At 45.0% G+C, this 22,500-nt stretch overlaps 1 protein-coding gene across 12 annotated transcripts in view; it reads left to right on the top strand.

Annotated features, from left to right (window-relative positions):
* Nucleotides 1-22,500, top strand: part of camk2g1 (calcium/calmodulin-dependent protein kinase (CaM kinase) II gamma 1) — a 103,325-nt gene that overhangs the window by 78,153 nt on the left and 2,672 nt on the right. The window contains exons 10-21 of one of the 12 annotated variants that reach the window (XM_048233099.1): nt 1,530-1,652; nt 2,038-2,121; nt 2,270-2,312; nt 3,831-3,893; nt 9,572-9,612; nt 11,191-11,265; nt 14,025-14,069; nt 14,460-14,514; nt 16,118-16,213; nt 18,388-18,552; nt 22,099-22,174; nt 22,334-22,428. In XM_048233099.1, the coding sequence (XP_048089056.1) occupies nt 1,530-1,652; nt 2,038-2,121; nt 2,270-2,312; nt 3,831-3,893; nt 9,572-9,612; nt 11,191-11,265; nt 14,025-14,069; nt 14,460-14,514; nt 16,118-16,213; nt 18,388-18,552; nt 22,099-22,174; nt 22,334-22,428 (961 nt within the window). The remainder of the gene's footprint in view (nt 1-1,529; nt 1,653-2,037; nt 2,122-2,269; nt 2,313-3,830; nt 3,894-9,571; nt 9,613-11,190; nt 11,266-14,024; nt 14,070-14,459; nt 14,515-16,117; nt 16,214-18,387; nt 18,553-22,098; nt 22,175-22,333; nt 22,429-22,500) is intronic. The other 11 variants (XM_048233088.1, XM_048233089.1, XM_048233090.1 and 8 more) reach the window with 11 other exon arrangements.

Raw genomic sequence — 22,500 nt, 5'->3', positions numbered from 1 at the left:
GCAAATCAGCTCCGATATTCGCAACGCTCCCCCAGTGGACGTTGTACTACACCGTTCAAAGTGTTGGAAGCATTTCGAGTTTGGGAGCCAAACGTACAATAGTAATATTTTATGTTTTAACTAACTGCCCTAATAACGTTAGGAAACCATGTAAGACAATGACATAACAAAAAACTTTGCTTGGAAATAACTGTTTATTTTACACCAACCGTTAATTTTATTTTTCACAATATGGGCTTGAGCACCACTATGGATATTGCACGTCCCTCTTTTCGATGACTTCTGTTATAAACTTTATTGTGTAAAAGCATGTACTATAATATGCTATCATAAAAGATAATTATTCAGTTTGTTTATCAGCACCATAGCAACGGTCTGATTGTCAGTTTGGATCTGTATGGCACCTGTCGTACGAGTTCAATTTTTCTTAACGCATCCGGATGACCAGCACTCATTCGCATCAGTTCGGACCCATTGGCATGTGGTCTGGGAATCTCCATAGGAAATGAATATCTTCCGGTCATTTCGCTGCCGTATCTACAGTGTCAATGTGAAGGCGGCATTACACACACACACACACACACACACACACACACACAAAAAAGTGGACAAATTGGGCATACACGTACCATATATGGGTCAGAGTGCCACGGTGACCCAGGTTTGAATCCGACCTGCGGTCATTTCCCGATCCCACCCCATCTCTCTCTCCTACTTGCTTCCTCTCTCACTCTCCACTGTCCTGTCCAAATAAAGGCAAAAAAACCTAAAAAAATATACTTAAAAAAAGTGGACAAATTTGGACACACACCGTTATTGGTATATCACAAGCTCTTTTCTTTGAGGTTAGCTTGCTAGCTCAGTTTGTGTGTGTGTGTGTGTGATATAACGGGAAGAGCAGTGTAGTGTTTGAATCCATTGGTGGTGCGCACATAATAGAAAGATGTTGATGTGTATGTGGTTTTAGAGTGAGCATTGTCTTTGTGCGTGCGTGTGCGTGCATATGAGGCTGCAGCATCTCCTGAGCAGGCCGCATGTCTGTGTGTGTATAACGTGATTAAGACTGTGGTGTGGCCAGGCACACAAATGGATGGATAATACAGTCATGCTACGCTTTTAAAACGCCCCTCTGCCGCAACCCTAATTCAATTAGCCTCTCGCACACAGCCTATTCTGTGTGTGTGTACTGTGTGAGCACTACAAACCGCTCAAGGCATGATTGTATGCCCTTTTACATCCAAAAGCAGAAAAACACGCAGTGCGTGTATGTGGTATGTGGTTCTAGGTGTGTGTGTGTTTATAGGTCTAGGTTTGTGTGTGTGTGTGTGTGTCTGTCTGTCTGTCTGTCTCTGTCTCTCTCTCTATGTGTGTGTGTGTGTGTGTGTGTGTGTCTGTCTGTTAGTGTTTATGGATCAGTGTGTGTGTGTGTGTGTGTGTGTGTGTGTGTGTGTGTGTTAGTGTTTATGGGTCAGTGTGTGGTTAGGAGGCCCGACCGCCGGCTGAGTATGTGTTTGTCTCGCTCTACTCAGTTTCCCTCCCCTGAGTGGGACACAGTCACGCCTGAGGCCAAGAACCTCATCAACCAGATGCTGACCATCAACCCCGCCAAGAGGATCACGGCCGAGCAGGCCCTCACGCACCCATGGGTCTGCGTAAGTGTCCCGGAAAAGACTACATCTCCCAGAATCCCTTGCTGTGACCATGCTGCATTTTTTTAATGATTATTATTAATAGTCTTTTTGTATTACGATTTTCAGTGAAGATATCACATGACAAATAACCTTTTATCCAGTATCCAAAAAAGACACAAACTGAAAGGGCTGTTATATGCATAGTTTTGCATGTTCATACATCATTTAGTTATTTGTGTGTGTAGAATATGCATCCATGTGTGTGCAAGTTCTAGGTACTTTCCTCTTTGGAAATATATTCTCCCTCATCTCTTTTTTTAATGAACTCATTTATTCTTTCATTCATCATTTATGTATTTCTTCTCTTTTGTCTAAATCTGGTTCTCCGTCACTTCCTTTCCTGCAGCAACGCTCAACTGTGGCCTCCATGATGCATCGCCAGGAGACTGTGGAATGCCTGCGCAAGTTCAACGCCAGACGGAAGCTCAAGGTGAAGAAGATGGGGACCCTTTTGACCTCAGCCCCAACCCTTTCCTGCACCCTGTCGTCCTCAGCATTTTTCTCTGAAACGAGCTGAACAGCTCGTCATCTTCCTCATCCTTCTTCTTCTTCTTCTCCTCTTCCTCTCTCCACCACAGGGAGCCATTCTCACAACCATGCTGGTTTCCAGAAACTTCTCAGGTATGCTGCCCCTTGTGGACTGTGTGAGACTGACGCTTTCTCTTCCTCTGTCCTTTCTTTTGTCTCTCAAATGCCCTGTTTACTGTCACTGAGGAGCCACCTGTAGCCAACGCTGGAGAACTCAGCAGTGAGGAGGAAGAAGAGTGGAGAGGGAAGAAGGAAATGGCGTTATTAAGGGTTCTAGTTCTAGTACCCCAAGGTCCAATGCTGGGGTAAAGGGTTCTAGTTCTAGTACCCCAAGGTCCAATGCTGGGGTAAAGGGTTCTAGTTCTTGATGACTGAGGGTTCAATGCTGGGGTAGGGGGTTCTAGTTCTTGATGAATGAGGGTTCAATGCTGGGGTAAAGGGTTCTAGTTCTTGATGACTGAGGGTCCAATGCTGGGGTAAAGGGTTCTAGTTCTTGATGACTGAGGGTTCAATGCTGGGGTAAAGGGTTCTAGTTCTTGATGACTGATTGTTCAATGCTGGGTAAAGGGTTCTAGTTCTTGATGACTGAGGGTTCAATGCTGGGGTAGGGGGTTCTAGTTCTTGATGACTGAGGGTCCAATGCTGGGGTAAAGGGTTCTAGGTTTTGATGACTGAGGGTTCAATGCTGGGGTAAAGGGTTCTAATTCTTGATGACTTATTGTTCAATGCTGGGTAAAGGGTTCTAGTTCTTGATGACTGATTGTTCAATGCTGGGTAAAGGGTTCTAGTTCTTGATGAATGAGGGTTCAATGCTAGGGTGAAAGGTTCTAGTTATTGATGACTAAGAGTTCAGTTCCAGGTTTGAGGCCTGGACTTGTTGGTCAATAAACTTCTTTAGGTCGTTGCTTTCCTAATGGGGTTTCAATTTACAATTATCTATTAGATAACTTGGATGGTGGTGTGTGTGTGTGTGTGTGTGTGTGTGTGTGTGTGTGTGTGTGTGTGTGTGTGTGTGTGTGTGTGTCACTTTTGATGGGTGCCCTCTTGAGTTTGATGATGGTTGGCTGTTGATGTTGAATGACTAGATGGTATTGATGTAATAAATGCTGAGGTTTTGGGTTAGCTGGGGGGTTTTGAGGGTGGGTGTAAAACTCCTTTAGTGCTGAAGGATCCAGGAGACCCTAAACTCAATTGTAAACTATTTGCTCTATGTCTGTTTGTGTCCATTTGCTGTGCCTCTTATAACCTTCTTGCCTGTTTTGCAGATTTTTCCTCTTAATTCCTCTTTTTCCTCTTAATGTTTTCTATAAATCATTGCCATTGTCTTAACAATTCATGTACAAATTAACTTTTTTCAGGGGATGTTATTACATGACTATGTTTAACTATAAGATAGTGAGGAGAAAGAGTAAATTTCACCCAAAGCAGTGATGTAAATGTATGCCAGGGGGGAAATGGCAGTTGTCTTGAAACTATAATTTAGAATTGAGAATACAGAAGCCTCAGAAGCTTCTAGAACCTTCTAGAAGCAGTGTTGTCCTCAGTGTTATCCTCCCAGGGTTGATCTCATTTGCATAGCTCCTCCCAACTCAATGCCTCTCTGTCCAATAGTGGGCCGGCAGCATACCAGCCCTGCTGCTGCCACCACAAGCACTGCCGCGCTCGCACAGGAAGGTATGTCCGAGAGGGGCCCTGACCAAAACACCACCTCCTGCCCCAACAACACCCTTTAGCGGCCTTTACACTGTTGCGTAGTTTCAGCTCCAAAACGACTGGAAGCTATTCATTCCCTATGAGGAACTGCAGACCACGTACGTAAGAATGGGTCCGAACAGATGTGTCGAAAATCCGACAGATAGTCCGGCAAATCCAGTCCGACAGACCTACAAAGACTGCGTTGTTATGGTTATGTAGAGTGTCATAACAGTCGTTTCAAAGTCATCATCGGCGAATATTTTCCACGTTCAAGTAGAATAAAAAGACGTTTTATGTTTTAAGAAAATGTTTTAAGTAAACATGTTAATGGTCCGTAATTGTAACCGATTAGTTTAATTCAGGGTACACTAATTATTAATGTTACTAATTGACGATTTGCTGCCATCTTTCTTTCTCACCGTCGATAGTTGCGCTCAGTAGGTGTGTAGTGTCATGCCAACGTCCGGTTGGGGGCAGCTTGCAATAACCGGAGCTGAAAATACGCAGCGGTGTGAAGGCCGCTTTTACAAGGCCTTCAGATGCAACGCAACAATGGCACACCGGCGCTCTGTAGTCCGTTACTTTGTAAGGACACAAGAGGCATGCTCTGCACCGCCCGGCTAGCTTGAGTGCACGCCGCGGCCAAGGTTTCAAACTTGGTCAAACTTTGACCGCGGCGCGGTGCAAACAACCGTTTTGCACTGGACACAGTGGCCAGCGCAACACACGGCGCAAGTGGCTTTGTAGCTGAAAGGGCCTTTACTGGTACCCTCTCAAAAAAAAAAAACGATCCCAAAACCCCCCTTCCCTTCTTTTTGCGCCCATTGCTCAACTGCTGATCCATCCAGTCTCCAGCATGCAGCCTACACACCCACACACAATAAACACACACGCGCACACATACACACACGAACATTAAACACGTTTGCCTGTAATCGTGGATAAAATGTTGACCATTTTGTCCAGCATCAACTCCTGTTTGGTGTGTGTGTGTGTGTGTGTGTGTGTGTGTGTGTGCCTTGTCACATATTTATGCATGACACCAGAGAGTATTTGCTATGTTGATCTCTGTGTTGTGGTAACCGGGGATGCTGAGGTAGTGTGTGTGTGTGTGCGCGTGTGTGTGTGTGTCTGTTTGAGTCTCTCCTCGCAGACACACACAGGAGTAAACAAGTAGGACGCAGTAGACTCTGTAGACCACTGTGGCAGTCCACTGCAGTCTTCATTCTGCATAATGTTTAAATGCAGTTTTACACGTACACACACACACATACAAACACACGCGCACACTCTCACACACACACACACACATGCCAGTCACAGGGTGATATGTTGATTTTCATAATCATATTTTCACATAATCATATAATAATTATAATTTGTTGCACCTTATACATGTATTATGCAGTGCCCACCACACACACACACACACACACGCGCACACACACACGTCATGTGACGAGCAGGTTTTTTTAATGTACCCTGCTCCCCCTACCCCTTCATAAATGTGAGGATCTAATGGCTGGCCTGGCCAGTGACAGTTTAGCGCTGTGAAACAGGCAGCACACACACACACACACACACACACACACACACACACACACTGGATCTTATCTAGGGATCTAATGGACAGCCTGAGTACCAAGAGCATCAGTTTAGCTCCAGTCACAGTCACAGTCACAGTTTAGCCCCATGAATCCAGACCTCCCAATGCCAGCATCTAATTGTGTCAGTGCCAGCAGTGTCATCAGTCACATGCGCGCGCGCGCACACACACACACACACATACTAACACACATGCGTGCACTCGTTCAGACACACACAAAAATCAGCCATTGATCACTGCTGTGGGAAGTAAAGTACACACACACACACACACACACACACACACAGAAATACACACATTGTCTGGCTCATTGAGATTTACATTGCCCATTGATCTTGTCTGTGAGTAACAGCATTGAATTAGCAACCACACCCCCACACACACACACGCACCCCCACACACACACACGCACCCACACACACACACACACACACACCCCCCACACACACACACCCCCACACACACACACACACGCACCCCCACACACACACGCACCCACACACACACACACACACCCACACACACACACACACGCACACACACACACACGCACACACACACACACACCACACACACACACACACACGCACACCACACACACACACACACAGCTGCTTTTCATACGCCTCCATTCTTACCCAGAACCATTTTATATTTAAAATGTAAAACAATGCACTCCCTGAGCCACCCCAACACTCCCTACACTGCTATCTGACCAAACACAATAGCAATCCACGCACACACACACACACACACACACACACACACACACACACACACACACAATCTGACCAGACACAATGGCAATCCACACACACACACACACACACACACATTCATTATTCATTATTCCGTTTCCCTCTTAATTTCTGCTTCACCTTCGCTTGGCTTTGTCCAGTTGTCCACTTAGTTATGAGTCTTGTCAGGGTTCACTGATGTCGGAGACAGGGGGAGAGACGGGAGCTCCCCGTCTCTCACTCAGTTTCCCAGGTCCTGATTCACTAAAGCCGAAACACAAGGATGTGCAGAACCAATAACGAGTTCGCTGATTGGATGGGAAGCTTGTCCCGGACCAATCGTAGATGATGTTCTTGCTTGGTTATGCATAAGCTTGCATTGGTCGGTTTTAGTGACTCAGGGTCAGACCTTTTTTTTTGTAATAAGTCTTAGATACATCTCATACCCTATCGCTTAAAACCCTTAAGCTATTACTCGCTCTCCGACACCCCTTTTGGTTCCGAGACCCTAACCCCCACCTTGCTGAGGGCGCTGGGGCTGTCGAAGACTGGACGGCAGGAGCGGGGTTGGCTTGCTGCCAATCGTCAGACCCGACGCGACCTGTAGCGCGGGTCCAGCGAGAGAAAGGTGGACTACTGAGAGGAGGAAGCCTGCTGACGGGCAGAGAGGGATGGAGAGAGAGAGAGAGAAAGAGATAGAGATAGAGAGAAGGAGAGAGAGATAGAGAGAGAGAAAGAGAGAGAGAGGGAGAAAGAGATAGAGAGAGAGGAAGAGAGAGTGGGAGAGAGTGAGAGAGAGAAAAGAGGGAGAGAGAGAGAAAGAGATTGCTGACAGGCAGAGAGAAGAAGGGAAAAACAGAGAACAGGGAGTAAGAGGAGAGGGGGAGAGGAAAGGAGGGAGAGAAAACAAATCCTGTACTGTTTATGCTTTGGCAACACTGTTTTGAATGGTCATGCCAATGAGAGAGAGAGACAGAGAGAGAGAGAGAGAGAGAGAGATGTGAGGGATTAAGAAGTGATGATAAAGGCCAGAGAAATTAAAATACTGTAGATTGTGATAAGGATGAACAAGAGAAAGAGGTTAAGATGAGATGAGATGGCAGAATAAAAGATGTAGATAAATGCAGAAAGTAGTAAGCAGGACTTTACTAGGAGCATGGAGAAAACAATTTTCAGGAGGAAGAGGAAGGCAGAGAAAAGAGAAAAGTTTTAGAAAGTGGGCGAGAGTAGGTGGTAGCTAATCTGGAAAAGACACATTGCACCAAATAAGACAGAGTGGGAGAGATAAAGAGTCGATAGATGGATGATGATTGGATAGTTTGATAGAGGTAGAGGGACAGAGACCAATGAATATAGAGATATAGAGAGACAGAAATTATGTTATGGTTATTGGTCCTATATAATGGCATTCTGCTGTGGTTTTGTAACACTGCATATAAACAGTCATGCTAATAAATCAACATTGAAACTTGAGAGAGCTGAAAAGATATGATTCTGCCTTGGCCTCTACAGCTGCTGCCAGTAATATCTCTGCATTTAAACTCACTGCACTGAGAATGAATAGCTTCTCTCTCTTTCACATAAACAGAAGCTGAGTATGTTCAGCGACTACTGCTGTTTACTCTCTTAAGACTCTTTTAGACTCTTAAGGTACTTTATGAAAGCACAGTTCCATGTAGCTCCATAATTCTGTCACCACGACGACCACCACTCTTCTCACCTGGGTATACGGTCTGGACCACCCGTGCTAACGCTAATGCGTGTTCCAGCCGCTAATGCTTCTGTGAGAGCGGACTACCTGAAATAGAGCAAGCTAATGAGGTATAGTGGCGTGTTAGTCATCACCAGTAATGCTTCCAGCTATCAAGGCAGATGGAAAAGAAAAGACAAGGAAAGAAAGAGAAAAAAAGACATTGGTTGTAGGTCATACTGCAGTGTTAGCTGCTTGCAAGGTAAGCTAACTTTTAAGATAACTTTGAAATTAGCGTGAATCATTTCCATCACAGAGGAACTTGAACACTTGAACTTGAACATTTTGGTGATTGTACTGGAAGCCTTAATGTGTCTGAGTCAGTCATCCAATCAGTGTGTTTTAACACTAAATCTTGACCAATCGGCTGTATGTAAGTGTCAACAGACACTGCTGAGATGTTATGGGCTGCAGAGACATATTTTCAAATAGTTATGTCTAAGTATCCTCATCACTCTAGCATTGCATCTTGCTTTAAATATTAACCTATTTCTATAGCATTGTGACTCTAAATCTGCAATTTATGGTAATTTGTAAATGCTTGTAGCATGTCAGCTAGGCTAATGATGAGCTGATAAAGTTTGTAGATGTCACACTACTTTAAAGACTTTCCTGCTTGCCATGCTTGTCTCACCAGTGATAACTATCCTCCTTTGGCTTGTTCATATCGTTTGCGTCCTTGAATTAATCTGCTGCACAGTACCTTCAGAGGTCACCCAAGGTCAAAATGTCTTTTAAAAAGTGACTACAAGCAGGTGACCTGACACCTCACCTCAAGCACGGAGAAAGGCCCTTTACAAGAAGTGATGCATCATGGAAATTGTAGTCGCTAACTGCTGATACTGCATGGCTGGCTGCCTGATAAGAAACTACTCTCTCCACTCTTTCCCCTCTCTCTTCCCATTTGGAGCGATGCATGACTAAGGGAATGGTGCCTGCCACTCACTGGTTTCATCCTTTCTTTCCGTGCACTAGTTGTTCTCTTATACTCCTCGTCATGGTTTTCATTTTGTTCCATTTTCTTGCTCTGTTATTTAAGGAAGGTAAGGACTGTTTCAAAAACAGTTTAGAGGGATGGAGTTTGCATTGCCTTGATATTGTGTGTGTGTGTGCTGCTCTGTACTCTATGTACTGTATGTTTTGTGTGTGTGTGTGTGTTTGTGTGTGTGTGTGTTTGTGTGTGTGTTTGAGTTAAAAAGACCCTAAAGGACATAAAAAGGAAAGGTCTCCTATCCCTCGTCACCTTTTACACTAAATAACATTTGACTGATAGGAAATTGGTCATAGACTTGATTTTTATTGGTTCCCCTGTTTTAATATATTGGAAAACTGGCTTTTAGGATGATTACAGTGACAATGAAAATTGTACTTCTCAAAATTTCCCCCCCTAAGAAAACAAATATTGTCATGTCAATCCATAAAATTATTCTTCAAATGCTGAAGGGTTTTTCAGAGAAGAATTCGGAACAAAAACAATGGGAGGAATTTGCTTTGAAAATTTTGCAAGAGTCCAAGACTGACATGGTTTTAATCCTGAGAGTAATATTTCCCTGTTTATTTTCAGCTTGCAGGAGTTTGCTCAATAAGAAGGCAGATGGTTCGAAGGTAAGGTGTCTTAGTGCTGATGCCGTGCACTCTTTCTTTCTCCTTCTCTCTTTCCTCCCTCTATCTCTCAATCTCTTCCTCAGGTGCTGCCCTACTTTTTGTCCAACTTTCTCCTCCGAAGTTCTGTGAACTTTAGTTTTTTTTTTGTTTCTTTAGTGTCCTGTAAGTGTTCCAAAGGCATTCTCTCTCTGTGCAGGCAGTGAATCACTTCAAACAGGGCAACGTGCCAGACTTAATTGTATCGTTCCCCACGCTTGAGCCCATTACATGTTTGTTCAGAGCTCTGCCTCGACGATCCCGCTGAAGTCTCTAGTGTCCGAAAAAAAGAAAGGGACCTGGCTGTAGACGCCCTCGGACAACGAGGGACATGTTGTCGTGTCGTGTCGTGTCGTGTCTTGTCTCGGGGTCTCTGTAGCAGAGCCTTATCGTCCTGAGACCACGAGAAGTTTCGGAAAGAGGGATGGGGAGGGGTGAGCACTTTTGTCTCTGACGGTTAGCGGGCAATTACAGGGAGAACAGGCTTACCACGGCTGCCAGGAAGAGTCATTGGTGACGAGGAGGATCTTCTCCGCTGCCCCACAAAGTGCTTAGATATGTATCCGCCTTACTAACGCTATTTAAGCATTGTTGTTGTGGTTTTCTTTATGACGACTGCAAAGGTTGGTTAACGAAGCCCAATTTATGGCTGGCTGGCTTCGTGGTATGGTTCAGACCAGGTCCTGTGGGTCTTCAAAAGAGGTCTCGGGCTTAATGTGGAAAGGGTTTAGTTCAGACCAAATCAATCTTCCTGTGTGGAAACGATCGATTTGGGCAGCCATGTCTGACTTAGTTAAATGGAAATCATTTAGTCCTAAATCACTCTCACAAATTACAGACTCCATTCTTGCGAGTAATATGATAGATTAACTATATAAACTGAGGACAAGTTTAACATTTTGATCACCTAGGCCTCAGGAATGCTAAAAAAAAGAAACATTTGCCCTGAAGTCGTTCACTGCCTGCAAAATGTTTATAGGCTGAAGCAGATATCAGTCAGGATGCCAAGTGTTGCTACATTGGACACCCAGTCTTTGCCATGTTGTCTGGGATGCACTGAATACGAATGCCTACATCCTAAGGTCCTGCTATGCCCACTTGTGATATGCCAGCAACCAATTATTTGCATGCCATCGTTGGTGTGTCTTGCTAGTCTGAAGACATTGGGCAGGACCTGTTGAAATTTTAGGCTGACATTAGCCCTATATGTACTTTGGTTTCTCTTTTGGTTTATGTTATGTTTGAATGAAGTAAGAGGTCATGTACGTGCATGTGTTTGTATGAAAAAAAAAGAAAAGAAGACTGGAGATACCAATGATTCCTGTTCGCTAATCTGCCTATCAGTATGGAAATTCTGCACACAGCCAACCCACCCATTGGCTGGACCACCTGTCAGTCAACCCTGGTTGTGTGCAAGGATTGGCCGGGGCCTTGATCCTCAAGGGCCCGGCAGCCAGTAGGGCTACAGGTCCATGCTGATATCATTGCTCTGAACAGGAAGTCATCCCCCCTTTTTTGTTTGTCTCTTCCTCTCTGCTTCAGCCCCAGACAAACAACACTATAAACAGTGTAGTGAGTGGCAGCAAAGACAGCAACATGCCCTCCTCTGCACCAATGGTACCTCGTCTTCCACTATGTCTCTCTCTGTCCCTCTTTTCGGCCCCTCCCTTTTAGTTAGCCTTGTGCTCTGTTTGTGTTGATTTGTCTCCATGGTAACGCTTTACTTTGAGGTGTTTTTCATTCAGTGACACGACACCTGTATAAGCCTTCCTTGATAGTTCACATAAACATTCATAGACATTAATGAGTGCTAATTTCTTATGCTGTCGGCTATCATAAACAACGTTGTTGTCAACACTAACGACAGCTAGTTGACACAGCACTTGTTTGAAAATGGTTTTCTTAAACAAAAATATACTAGAGTATACAAGCGTTACATCTGGACAATATCTATAGACAGTCTATAGATAAACCACACAAATAGGTATTAGCCTTGCAAATAGTTGAGTATGCTTTTGTCAGAGAATCTGTGATGAGAGGACGGAGGAATGAAGTGAGGAGGAATGAAAGAAATAAAGATTGATTGAATGTTAATCCCCACATGTGTTTTAAATAGCATTGGGTCTTTCTCTCCATCAGTTTTAAGTAGAAGAGGTTTTTTTTCTTAGTCATTTTTAGCTTTGTGATTTGTTGTGCTGCATGTATTTACAGTAAGTGGCCGTGGCCATACGCATATGCATAACCATAGATCTGTACATTTCTGTACATATATACAACATGTACAGGTGTTAATCTTGCAAATGTTTACGTTTGTTTTGTCATTTGTCATGAAGGGCTTATGCAGGCATCGTGTAGCTCTATTAAAAGCACCCTAAAATGAAGTGTTAACATTTTCATGAGTTTGCCCTAGTTGCATACCCAGTGGTGTTCCTTGATCCCTCAAAGCCTGCCATATTGGGCTTGGATTGTGCTTGCTTTCGGTACTGTTTGATGTTACCAGGCAACTGGTGTGACTGTGTTTGTGTGTGTGTGTGTGTGTATGTATGCGTGTGTTTGCCACAGCAACAGTCTTGTTCCAAGTTTGACAAGAGGTGTACCATCATAGCCACACACACACACACACACACCTTTCTATCTCATACATAAACTCTCACCCTGTACCTCTCTCTCTCTCTCTCTCTCTCTCTCTCTCTCTCCTACACACCAGCTCTATGAATGGTTTGACCTAGTCTGAGTGGTTTGTTATGTTGAGTTGTGTTGCGTTGCCACGTTCCTTACCTTGCTTGCCAACACAACACTGCGCAGCACAAACAGCCCCAACCAATCTAGTCTAGTCCAATCCAGAGCTAGTCTTCTCTGGCCGAGGCCTTAGGCCCCGCTCCTGTCTGATTGAGGCGGCTCCTCGTCCTCCTCCTCCTCCTCCTCGTCCACACCAGGTGGTGAATCTGGGTCAGGCCGTGGTCCCCTGCGCCCCCTCCCCACTCTAAGAGTGTCATGGCGGGGGCCCTGTGGTGCAACTGGCTACGGCGCCCCGCCCATACTGCATTTGGGTCTGAACGCCCACGGGGACACGGGTTTGAGTCCGACCCCGGGTCATTTCCCCATCTCACCCCTTCTCGCTCTCCCACTCACTTCCTGTCGGTCATGCTACTTGTGTCCTATCGCAGTAAAGGCAACAAAGCCCCAAAAATATGCTTAAAAAAAAAGTGTCATTGCTGGCTTCACCCATTTAGGTGCCGTCACTCTCTAGGAAGGAATAAGTGAGGGGGGGAGAACGAGGAGGTTCAGAAATATGTTTAGAAGAAAAACAGACTAACACACACACACACACACACACACACACACAAAACACAAACCCACACACACGTACTAGTTGCCTGTTTTATTTTACAAGATGCAGTTCTTCCCCCCCGACTCTGAAAAGTAAGGTTGTTGCCGTCATGGCTTCCCAGATCACCAGACCCCATTCCCCTCGTCTCTGCCCTAGAGGTCCATCTTTTAGCAGGGGAGAGCTGAGATGACACTTCAAATGGACCCTGCATGTAAACTCAGCCCAGAAAACCACTCCATCGGCATCCTGGGAACTCTCTGCGTCTCGAGCCATTAAGCAGCAGACATGACCTTTGAACCCTCTGTGAGGAGACCTCTGGTCGCTCCAAATGTCAAACCCGACCAAACGGTGTACAAGAGACAGAGTCAATCAGGCAGAAAAAAGAAAAGAAAAAAAAAAAAAAACACATTTAAGGCCACCGACCACAATCCCCTCTGGTCGCTTTGACATTTCAATTTCCTTACCCAAAAGCCATACAAGCCTGTTCTTTCGCTCATGCTTTTTTTAAATGAGAGGCAATTACACTTAACAATTACAGGCAATTGGGGTTATTGACTGGAACATGTACAAAACTGCATGGATTGGTGTTCCAACTCCTGATTCTGTCTCTCTGCTGACCTGAAATAGGATTCACCGTGGTGTGGGTTTAGTTTATGTGTGGCCCAGAGCTTGGGGGGGATCAACTGCATCTTTTAGTGCTCGTTCAGCATGGGATGTAGACTTAAGGAAACCTCTGTGGTGTGTGTGTGTGTGTGTGTGAGGTTTGGGGATGAGTGGTACTGTGTATGTGGTACAATACAGAGTCACAAGTACAGATAGCCACATCTGGTAGCACTATTTTTTTGACTTCCCCCTATAATAACACCCATAAACAAAAATAAATAAAAAACAAAAAACTGTGTACTGGCCTCTCTACCACTCATCCTCAAACGGACGATTGGGCCATTTGTGTGGAACGTACAGTAAGAGGTGTCTGTTATTGGAGGGGAAAGTGGTGTCAGTTAACCATCTAACCTTAACTACATGTATACATTTGACTATTTAGGAGCCACAGACTACAGTGGTCCACAATCCCCCCGATGGCACCAAGGTAAGACCCCAAGTGTCCCTGTCAAACTCGGTCCAAACCTCAAGAAGACCAAGGCAGGACACCTCTCAGACAAGTTAATTTGTACATGTGAAAGGGAGACAAAAACAGCACATTCAGAAATCAAGTCAAATCCCCCTCTGCCCCTGTGAGACCATGAATTATTCTCTAAACTTTTACATAATGAAGAAACAACCGAGGTGTCTATATAGATTCTCTTATAGTTTCATAAGATTCTACATAGATTCTACATATAGTTTCATGTATTCTTAAAGTAGCCAATTGAAAAAAAAGGAATCACTAAAACTGAGATCTGAGTCTGTTAATATAAGCTAATGGTTTAGCAAAAAAATACCTACTAATTCTGTAACTCCATACTGTATCTCTCTCCAGGGATCCACAGAGAGCTGCAACACCAATGAGGAGGAGGATATGAAAGGTAGGAAAGGTAGCTACAGACCTCGTCCTCTCCTCCTTCTCCTCTTCCTCCTCTGCTTGCTGCCCCTCTGAATCCCCCCCTCCCCTCCCCTACCTGTGCTCCATGGCTCAGTGGCTCTCAGACATGCCACCCCCCATCCCCCACTTGCTGCTATCGCCAGCACCACACTTTCACCCAGCTACACTCTACAGTCTCTACGCCACAGTCACAGACAGTCTCAGAGTAGCTCACTGCTGCACCCGTGTGCAATGGGGAGGGAGTGCAACTGTAATGGTCATTACCCAGCAACAGGGGGGCCATTTTGGCTCTGATTCTGTTCAGCGGTGGAGCTGCACATCTTTTCTGCTGGCTCTGTTCGAAATATGGGATTAAGATGAAGATGAGGATGATCCTTGTTGGTCACAGTGGAATGAGACATACCAAGACAGACAGACGGACAGACAGGCAGAGAGACGAACAGGCCCTGTAACAGAGGCTAGACCCTGTGAGGGTAACCATAAACAATGGTCATCAAGTCCAGTCAATCACTGGTAATCTGATTGGTGACCATGATGAATACAGTCAGAGAATATATGCATTCTGTGTTTGCTAAGCACTGGATGAAATAAAGAGTAAACATACTCTCAAGCTTTAACTCATTTAATTTTTAAGAAAGCATGTCACAAGACGGACGTGTTTCGGCCTATGCCGTCTTCAGCGTCTTACCGAGGATAGGACAAGGTGTTACTTAAGCAGGTAAGATGTGACGAGCCTGTGAGGGTAACCATAAACAATGGTCATCAAGTCCAGTCAATAACTGTTAATCTGATTGGTGACAATGATCTATACAGTCAGAGAATATATGCATTCTGTGTTTGCACCCAGATGCCATGGAAACCGAGAGAAAGAAAGAGAGTAAGAGAGGAGAAGAGGGAGTATAGCGGAAGGGGCAGAGGGTGGGGCGAAAGAAGTGATTGAATGTTATTACCCACTTATCCCCCTGTTTTAAATACCATTGTGTCCTTGTCTCCATCTGTTTTGAGTAGAGGTGCTTTGTCTCGTCGTCATCGTGGGTTTTGTGACTTGTTTACGCTGTGCCCTGCGGGTGATTACAGTAAGCGAGCATGTCCATACGCACAGGCCTGCGAATGTATACGTATTACGTACGTGTGCTGTAGGCGTCCATCTGCATGTTTAAACAAAAGGACTGAAATAGACATCTTGGGGAGAGAGCAGTTGAGAACGGTCCTTCGTCCATTAAAGGATTATCTCCATGCTCTTTGAGTGTTGAGTAATTCTACCATTGGAACATAAAAGGTTCCAGAACCTACCCCTAAACCTGTATTATCCCAGGTTCATTATCACATAGTTCTGCCACAAAAAAACAACAAAAAAAACACACACACACTTGGTTCCATCCATTTCCATGAACCATGTTTTCCTCTGAAAGGCGTAATTATGGTAAAGGCAGTATAGTAGGTGTGTGTTGTGGACCAGAAGACACAGTTGGGTTACTTTTTTTGTTTTGTTTGTTTACTCTGCGGTTCTCCTGCCGTGTCCCCGTGTGTGTGTGTGTGTGTGTGTGTGTGTGTGCCTGTGTGTGATTGGCGTGTATTTGCGGCACCACCCCCAGCGGAGAGCATTCAGGGTGCCAGTAACGACAGCGCTGTGATGAGCGCCAGTGAGGATCCGCCTGCCCTGCTGGGATCCCCGCAGAGTTCCCCTGCCAGTAAGTACGCAGCAGACACCCCCACCATGCCGCTTCTATCACACCAACCATCCCCCTGCTGCTACCCCAAAACCTTCTCCTCCAGGAACTCCAGGGGTGGCAGTTTACCATCAACCTCTTTAACCCTCAAAACTGCTAACTGTTCCACAAAGCCTTTCCTTCCTCTTGGGGTGACTTTACCAGTATGTGCACAGTGTGCCATTGACTTCCTTAACCCCCAAAACGGCTAACTGTTCCCCAAAACCTTCCCCTCCTCTTGGGGTGACTTTCACCACTATGTTCAGTCTGCCATTGACTTCTGTAACCCCCCAAAACTTGTAAGTGGGCAGTGCACCATGGACTTTCCAAAAACATCTACTTGTACCCCCCCCGACCAACACACAAACATTTGGAACTGTTTAAAGTCATACTGTACATCTTACCTGTACTCCAACCCAACCCCCCCCCCCAGTTAAAAATCTTCATGTTATTACGATCCTTCCTATTGGGCCATGCACTATTGACCCTTTCAACCATAAAAACAAAAACAATGCTTGAACGTTCTATTTGGTTCCCAATCTACTTCCTCTGCTTTAAGATAACATATGGAATGTTAAAAAGGAAGTGTTGTGGGGCCAACTATGATGCTGATAATGGAACTCTCTTGAAAGGGTCCATAGGATATCTCTCTAGTCTACCTCTCTGCACACCTCCATCTCATCTTGGTCACCTTCCATTCAACAGCTCAGCTCGGTCACCTTCCATTCAACAGCTCAGCTTGGTCACATTCCATTCAACATCCCCTGCATTTTCTGTCATTCATGTTGACCCACCATGCTCTTTCTTGTTTCTTTGAAGAACATTCCAGAAGTTCACCCCCACCTCTTCCTCTCCAGTTCTCTTCCTGACCCCCCCCCCCCCCTGACCTTCCCCCAATCTCCTGCTTGTTCCAGTTCCCAAAGTTCCTGCTTTTCTTCTGCAAGTTCTCCTTTCAATGGGGATGTCATCCTACTCATCCTGTCCACACAGTGCAGGAAGAGATCTGCCCATCCTGTCAACACGGCACCAAGCTTCTTCTCGCCCCCCTTTGGGTACACCACTTCTGTTCTGGACACCTTCGTCCTCTCCTTGACCTTGACTGTGTGTTCTCTTCTGTGGAAATATTTTCAAGCTCGAGATTCCTCTCCTTCGAGGAGTTAACAGACTCACCACCCCCCCTCCCAGCTCCACTTCCAAAACATCCTGTCATTTTCACATTGTGTAAAGAGAAACAACCGACTTTCCACTCCCTTCTAATGATCACATCAATTAAACCCAAAGCCAATGAGGCAAATACTTTGTAATGATGTTTATCCTTATCACATGATTAAATTATTTCCCAAGTATAGCCTACTGAGTGTTTAGAATAGAAGACACTAGAATAGAATAGAATGTTTATGGTCCACTTAAATATATCTTTGGTGTTAGGCATACAGTATATACACATTAAACTTGACAGAGAATTAGACACATAGGAGCATCATATACCATGAGTTGACGAATACAAATATTCCTGTGTCTTTTTGAACATGGAATAATGAAAAAAAAATTATGGGCTGAAGCAACAACAGTGATAGGACTGACAGTTTAACTCTGAATAGCATAGTTCTACAGTGAGCACCTGAGCCAACCAGTTCAGCAATGATCCCACCACTCCTCTTTGATCCCAGCACCTTCCACACATAAATCAAACCAGCTTGTAATCAATAGCTGCCAATTCTTGCTTGCTAGCATGCTAACATCCTGCTTTAAGCATCTCATTCCAGTTCTCCTCCTTTTCCTCCTTGATTTCATGAGTGCTGGATGGGTATCAGTAGAACTCAGTCAACCCTACTCACACCCTTCCAGAGAGCTTATATTGGCCTGGACAAAAACAGCAGATGGAGCCTTTTATCATTAATTTGTCGGTTACTGTGCTGCCAACTCTTTTGTTAGACTAGCATCACCACCCCCGACCCATCCTCCCCTCCCCTCCACCCACCACCTTATTCTCTCCTTTTTTTAATCATTAATTTACTTACATCAACACAATCCTTTCTTTCTCACTGCATGCCGTTAACCTTTTACATGCTTGTCTCCATCATTGCCGTCTTCGTCACGTCGCTTCGTCACCTCGTCACCTCATCATCTTCGCCACCCTCACCTCCTCCTGTCAGCCTCCACCGGGCAGGTGCATGACGTAAAGCGCATGGCGTGGAACAGCACATTGCACGCCTCCTGCCCCGAGATGGAGCGCACTCAGTCGCAGGGTGGGCAAGGGGGTGGGGCCAGCACCACAGGGGGTGGGGCCAGCACCACAGGGGGTGGCGCTTCACCCAAGAGTAAGTTGGCGAGCCACCCAGGGATGTGAACTTACACACACACAGAAAACACACACAAAACTCACACCACAAACTTTTGTTACACAAGTACACACATGAGGCTTGCTTCAACAAACACACATACTGTACACTCAGATCAATAATGTTAAACCTATTCGTGTACAGCCTATACATATGTACATATACAAGTGCATACACTACCACATGGAAAATCACTAGAAATCACGAAAAACAACAGCATTAATATACATAGCACATTTGGCAATATGGCTCAGGCACATGTGGAATACAAGCACATACGCTCACAAGCACGCACACATATGCATAACTTATTCCCTGGCAGTCTACTTCATATCCATACATCATCATCCAGGGACTACAGATGTAAATGAGCATCTATGCTATAATCAGGCTCAGTTATACACTGTGCACTGTCCCTATAAAATAATTAAATAAATAGGAACACTCAGTGGCTCGTTTCTCAATCCGTTTCCTTGGAGACCGTCAGTCCAAGAGGACGGGAGTCGACTCGAGAAGAGCACTGAGACACGAGCGGCCTGTCAGGCGGTCGCCATCTTGCCGTTTCACCTCCACCGTCTGGAGTGTTTTTCCTACTTGAGGTTGTCGACAGACGGGCGGATAATAGAGGATTGGGCTGTGTGCCAGACAGACAGGAGTTGAAGGAGCTTATGCGCGCACACACACACGCATGCACACACTCACTCATATAAACATGCAACTTGGTTTTATCACAGCTTACACACACACGTTTGTGTCTGCACACAAGCACACACACTCTTTCTACCTGGCTCTGTCTACTGTTCTCTCTGAGTGATGCCATTCCGTGCTACGCCTTCCGCGCTCCTTAAATAGTCTAGACAGCCACTGTCCTTTACCTAACCCACCAAAAAGCCTTCTAGTCTCACAGCCGTAATGTGATTTTAATAGATAACGTGTCTCATTAAGTTGTCCAGACAGTGAACAAAGTGAAACATTCAACCCATAAAATCTAGACGAATGTGAGTTGAGTTGGTGCATCAGCGGTCAGGTCCACTCTAGAGTTTTGAAGAGTGCTGTAGGTGTCCCCCGTAGTGGATGTACGTGGTCTATCAAGCCCTTTTCTAGCGAAGTGAAGTAAAGTATTTATCAGACACTTTTATCCTTTAAAAGGTGCCATGTGTAAGAATTGAGGTAAAAATATCCAAAAAATGAGCTACACACATCAAAAGAATGAGAAGAAATAAGGGCGATGATGTCATTAAAAAAATGACAAGGTATAGTGCTGCAGAGATATCAACCTGAATTAGCATGCTAAATCACTAGCCACAGCCCGACAGGTGTCATAATACCAGTTTCGCCATGGGGAGGCAGTATGCGGGCAACATAACCCGCCAGCCAAACTGCAATACACGTTTCTCGGTTGTTACTCTAGGGTAAACCAACTCACTTTCTGGAGGTATACTGCCCCCATCTTTTATGGAATGTGGAGTATGAATTGATTTTTTGGCGGACATTACACATGGCACCTTTAAGCGATCACAACCACAAACTCACAATTGAGCCACAAACTCAAAATGGTGGGTGCAAGATTCAAGTGTGTGAAGACATTTTTTTTCAATATTGCTGTGACTTTTGCTTTGGTCCAGCACCCTAAGTGTAGACTATTTGACTGTGCCTGCCTTTTGTGGAGTTTTTATGGGGGCGAGATTTGAATATGAGCTAACTGAGTGTCAGGTGGCAAAATGACCCGCTGCTCACCACGACTGAGAGAAAGCATCACCAGGATTTCCTGGGACGGTCAGCTTACATTGCCCTATTTGGCAAAGATTTGGGTCAGATCTCAGCAATACTTCTCCTAGCTAGCATCTGTGAAAGTGATGCTGCCGTGCGGAGTCTTGTCTTGGTAGGCCTACAGTCGGGAAGCTGGCCTACAGTTGGGAAGCTGGCCCATAGATTTGGGTCTGAGCTGATGCATTTATTCATTTTATTTGTTAGGGACCATGTACATTTGAATTGTACATTTGAGTTTGGTTCCAAAATGTGATATCCTCCATTTTAATACATTTTTAATCATTTGCTTTTATTTTGTTTTCCAGGTGATTTTATTGAAACTGTAATTGTTATTTGATTTATCTTTACTCAATCAAAACAACACAACTGCAATTTTATTGATATTACATGATATACTCAATTACATGACATGACTTATTAATGTTTTTAAAAATGGAGATATAGCGTTTATAAATAGGAAGGAGATAGGAACTCTTCATTTTTTAACCTAAATGTTGCCATGTGATGCATTCAACCAGAGTTAGTCCCTAGTAGTCCAGCTCTGCTGCAGTGAGTAGTACTGTCTTGGTACAGTCAGTAAGATGGCCATAGATTAAGGTCTAGGCTGACGAAGAGGCTACTAGCCCAGCTCTGCTGCAGTGAGCAGTGCTGTCTTGGTACAGTCAGGGAGCTGGCCATATATTTGGGTTTACTCTGCTGCAGTGAGCAGTGCTGTCTTGGTGCTGGCCATAGATTTGGGTTTACTCTGCTGCAGTGAGCAGTACCGTCTCGGATCGTGCCAGATGGAGACCAGATCCGGGCCGGACTCGCTACACACGCACGATGAAGAGTGTTGATGCATCATCAAGCAGTATTGTATTGGACAGTCACCCCTCCTTGCTGTAATCTGGCATCGATCTGGCCCAGGTCCTGCAGTTACAGCAGAGAAAAGAGAGAGAAAAGAGAGATAAAAGAGTGAGAAAAGAGAGAGAGAGAGGGAGAGAAAGAAAGAGATGGGGAGGGGGTAGCGGTGCTGCAGTGAGCCGTATTGTATCTGACTGTGAGCCCTGCCGCCACCGACACTCCCGTCGCGTTATGAAATTACCGTTTGCGATTCTGCTCCGGTAGGTCCGCTGAGCGCAGCTCCTCTCGGCTGCCCGTCCTGCGGTCCCAACGTGGCGGCATGACTCAGCATACTGATGAATGGAAATGTCATTGCCGAGCATGATATCTCTGTCCCTGCTACCAAAGACCTTTAACGAAATATCAATTCAGGAATCGCAATGCAATTTGATCCCAGGATTTTTTTTTGGATGAGGCGCACTGTGTATAGATGGCACAATGAATAAGGTGTAAAAAGATGGACAAAGTGAAATAGCTTAGCTGCAGTGTGGTTACTACAGAAAGCTGAGTTGATGTGAGAGGAGAGGGATATGATAGTGGAAGTAGTGTCTCTGTCTGAATTTGTGACTTTACTCCAGTATTGTGTGTGTGTGCGTGTGCGTGTTCACTCATGTAGGGGACGAGAGTCAGACCAGACTGCTCTAGTTCATACTAATTAAACGGTAGTTTAATTGCATCTATTGTCCATCCAGGACCTCCGCCCAGCCAGCCAGACTTTATGGAGGTGAAATTTTAGGGGTGCTATGTTTTTGTGAATCTTTTAAGACCTATATTTTTGATCATTTCCTTTTTTATTCTCCCTTCACTCCTCCATGCTTTTTCTCTCTCTCTCTCTCTCCCTCTCTCTCTCCATCCGTCTGGTTGGGTGTGCAGCTCGTAAGCAGGAGATTATCAAAATCACTGAGCAGCTGATAGAAGCGATGAACAATGGGGACTTTGAGGCTTACACGTGAGTACAGCCCACCTTGCACTACACAACTACATATCCCAGCATGCAGTAGTTTGCTCAGTTCCACTTACGCAGACTTTTGCATTTCCATTCAGTATACTGATTGTACGTATACCATTTTAATGCTTGCTTATGTGTGTGTGTGTTTCTATCTTTCAGGAGAATCTGTGACCCGGGTTTGACCTCGTTTGAACCGGAGGCCCTTGGCAACCTGGTGGAGGGGATGGACTTCCACAAGTTCTACTTTGAGAACTGTGAGTACCTCTCCTGTCAGTTCTCACCTCAGATCTGTATTTGTTAGGCCATCTCTGCAGGTGTAACTATTT

Source organism: Alosa alosa, chromosome 22, assembly GCF_017589495.1.
Source record: "Alosa alosa isolate M-15738 ecotype Scorff River chromosome 22, AALO_Geno_1.1, whole genome shotgun sequence".
Classification (NCBI taxonomy): Eukaryota; Metazoa; Chordata; class Actinopteri; order Clupeiformes; family Clupeidae; genus Alosa; species Alosa alosa.
Note: the sequence above shows the minus strand (reverse complement) of the source record. Positions and strands in the feature narration are given on the sequence as shown.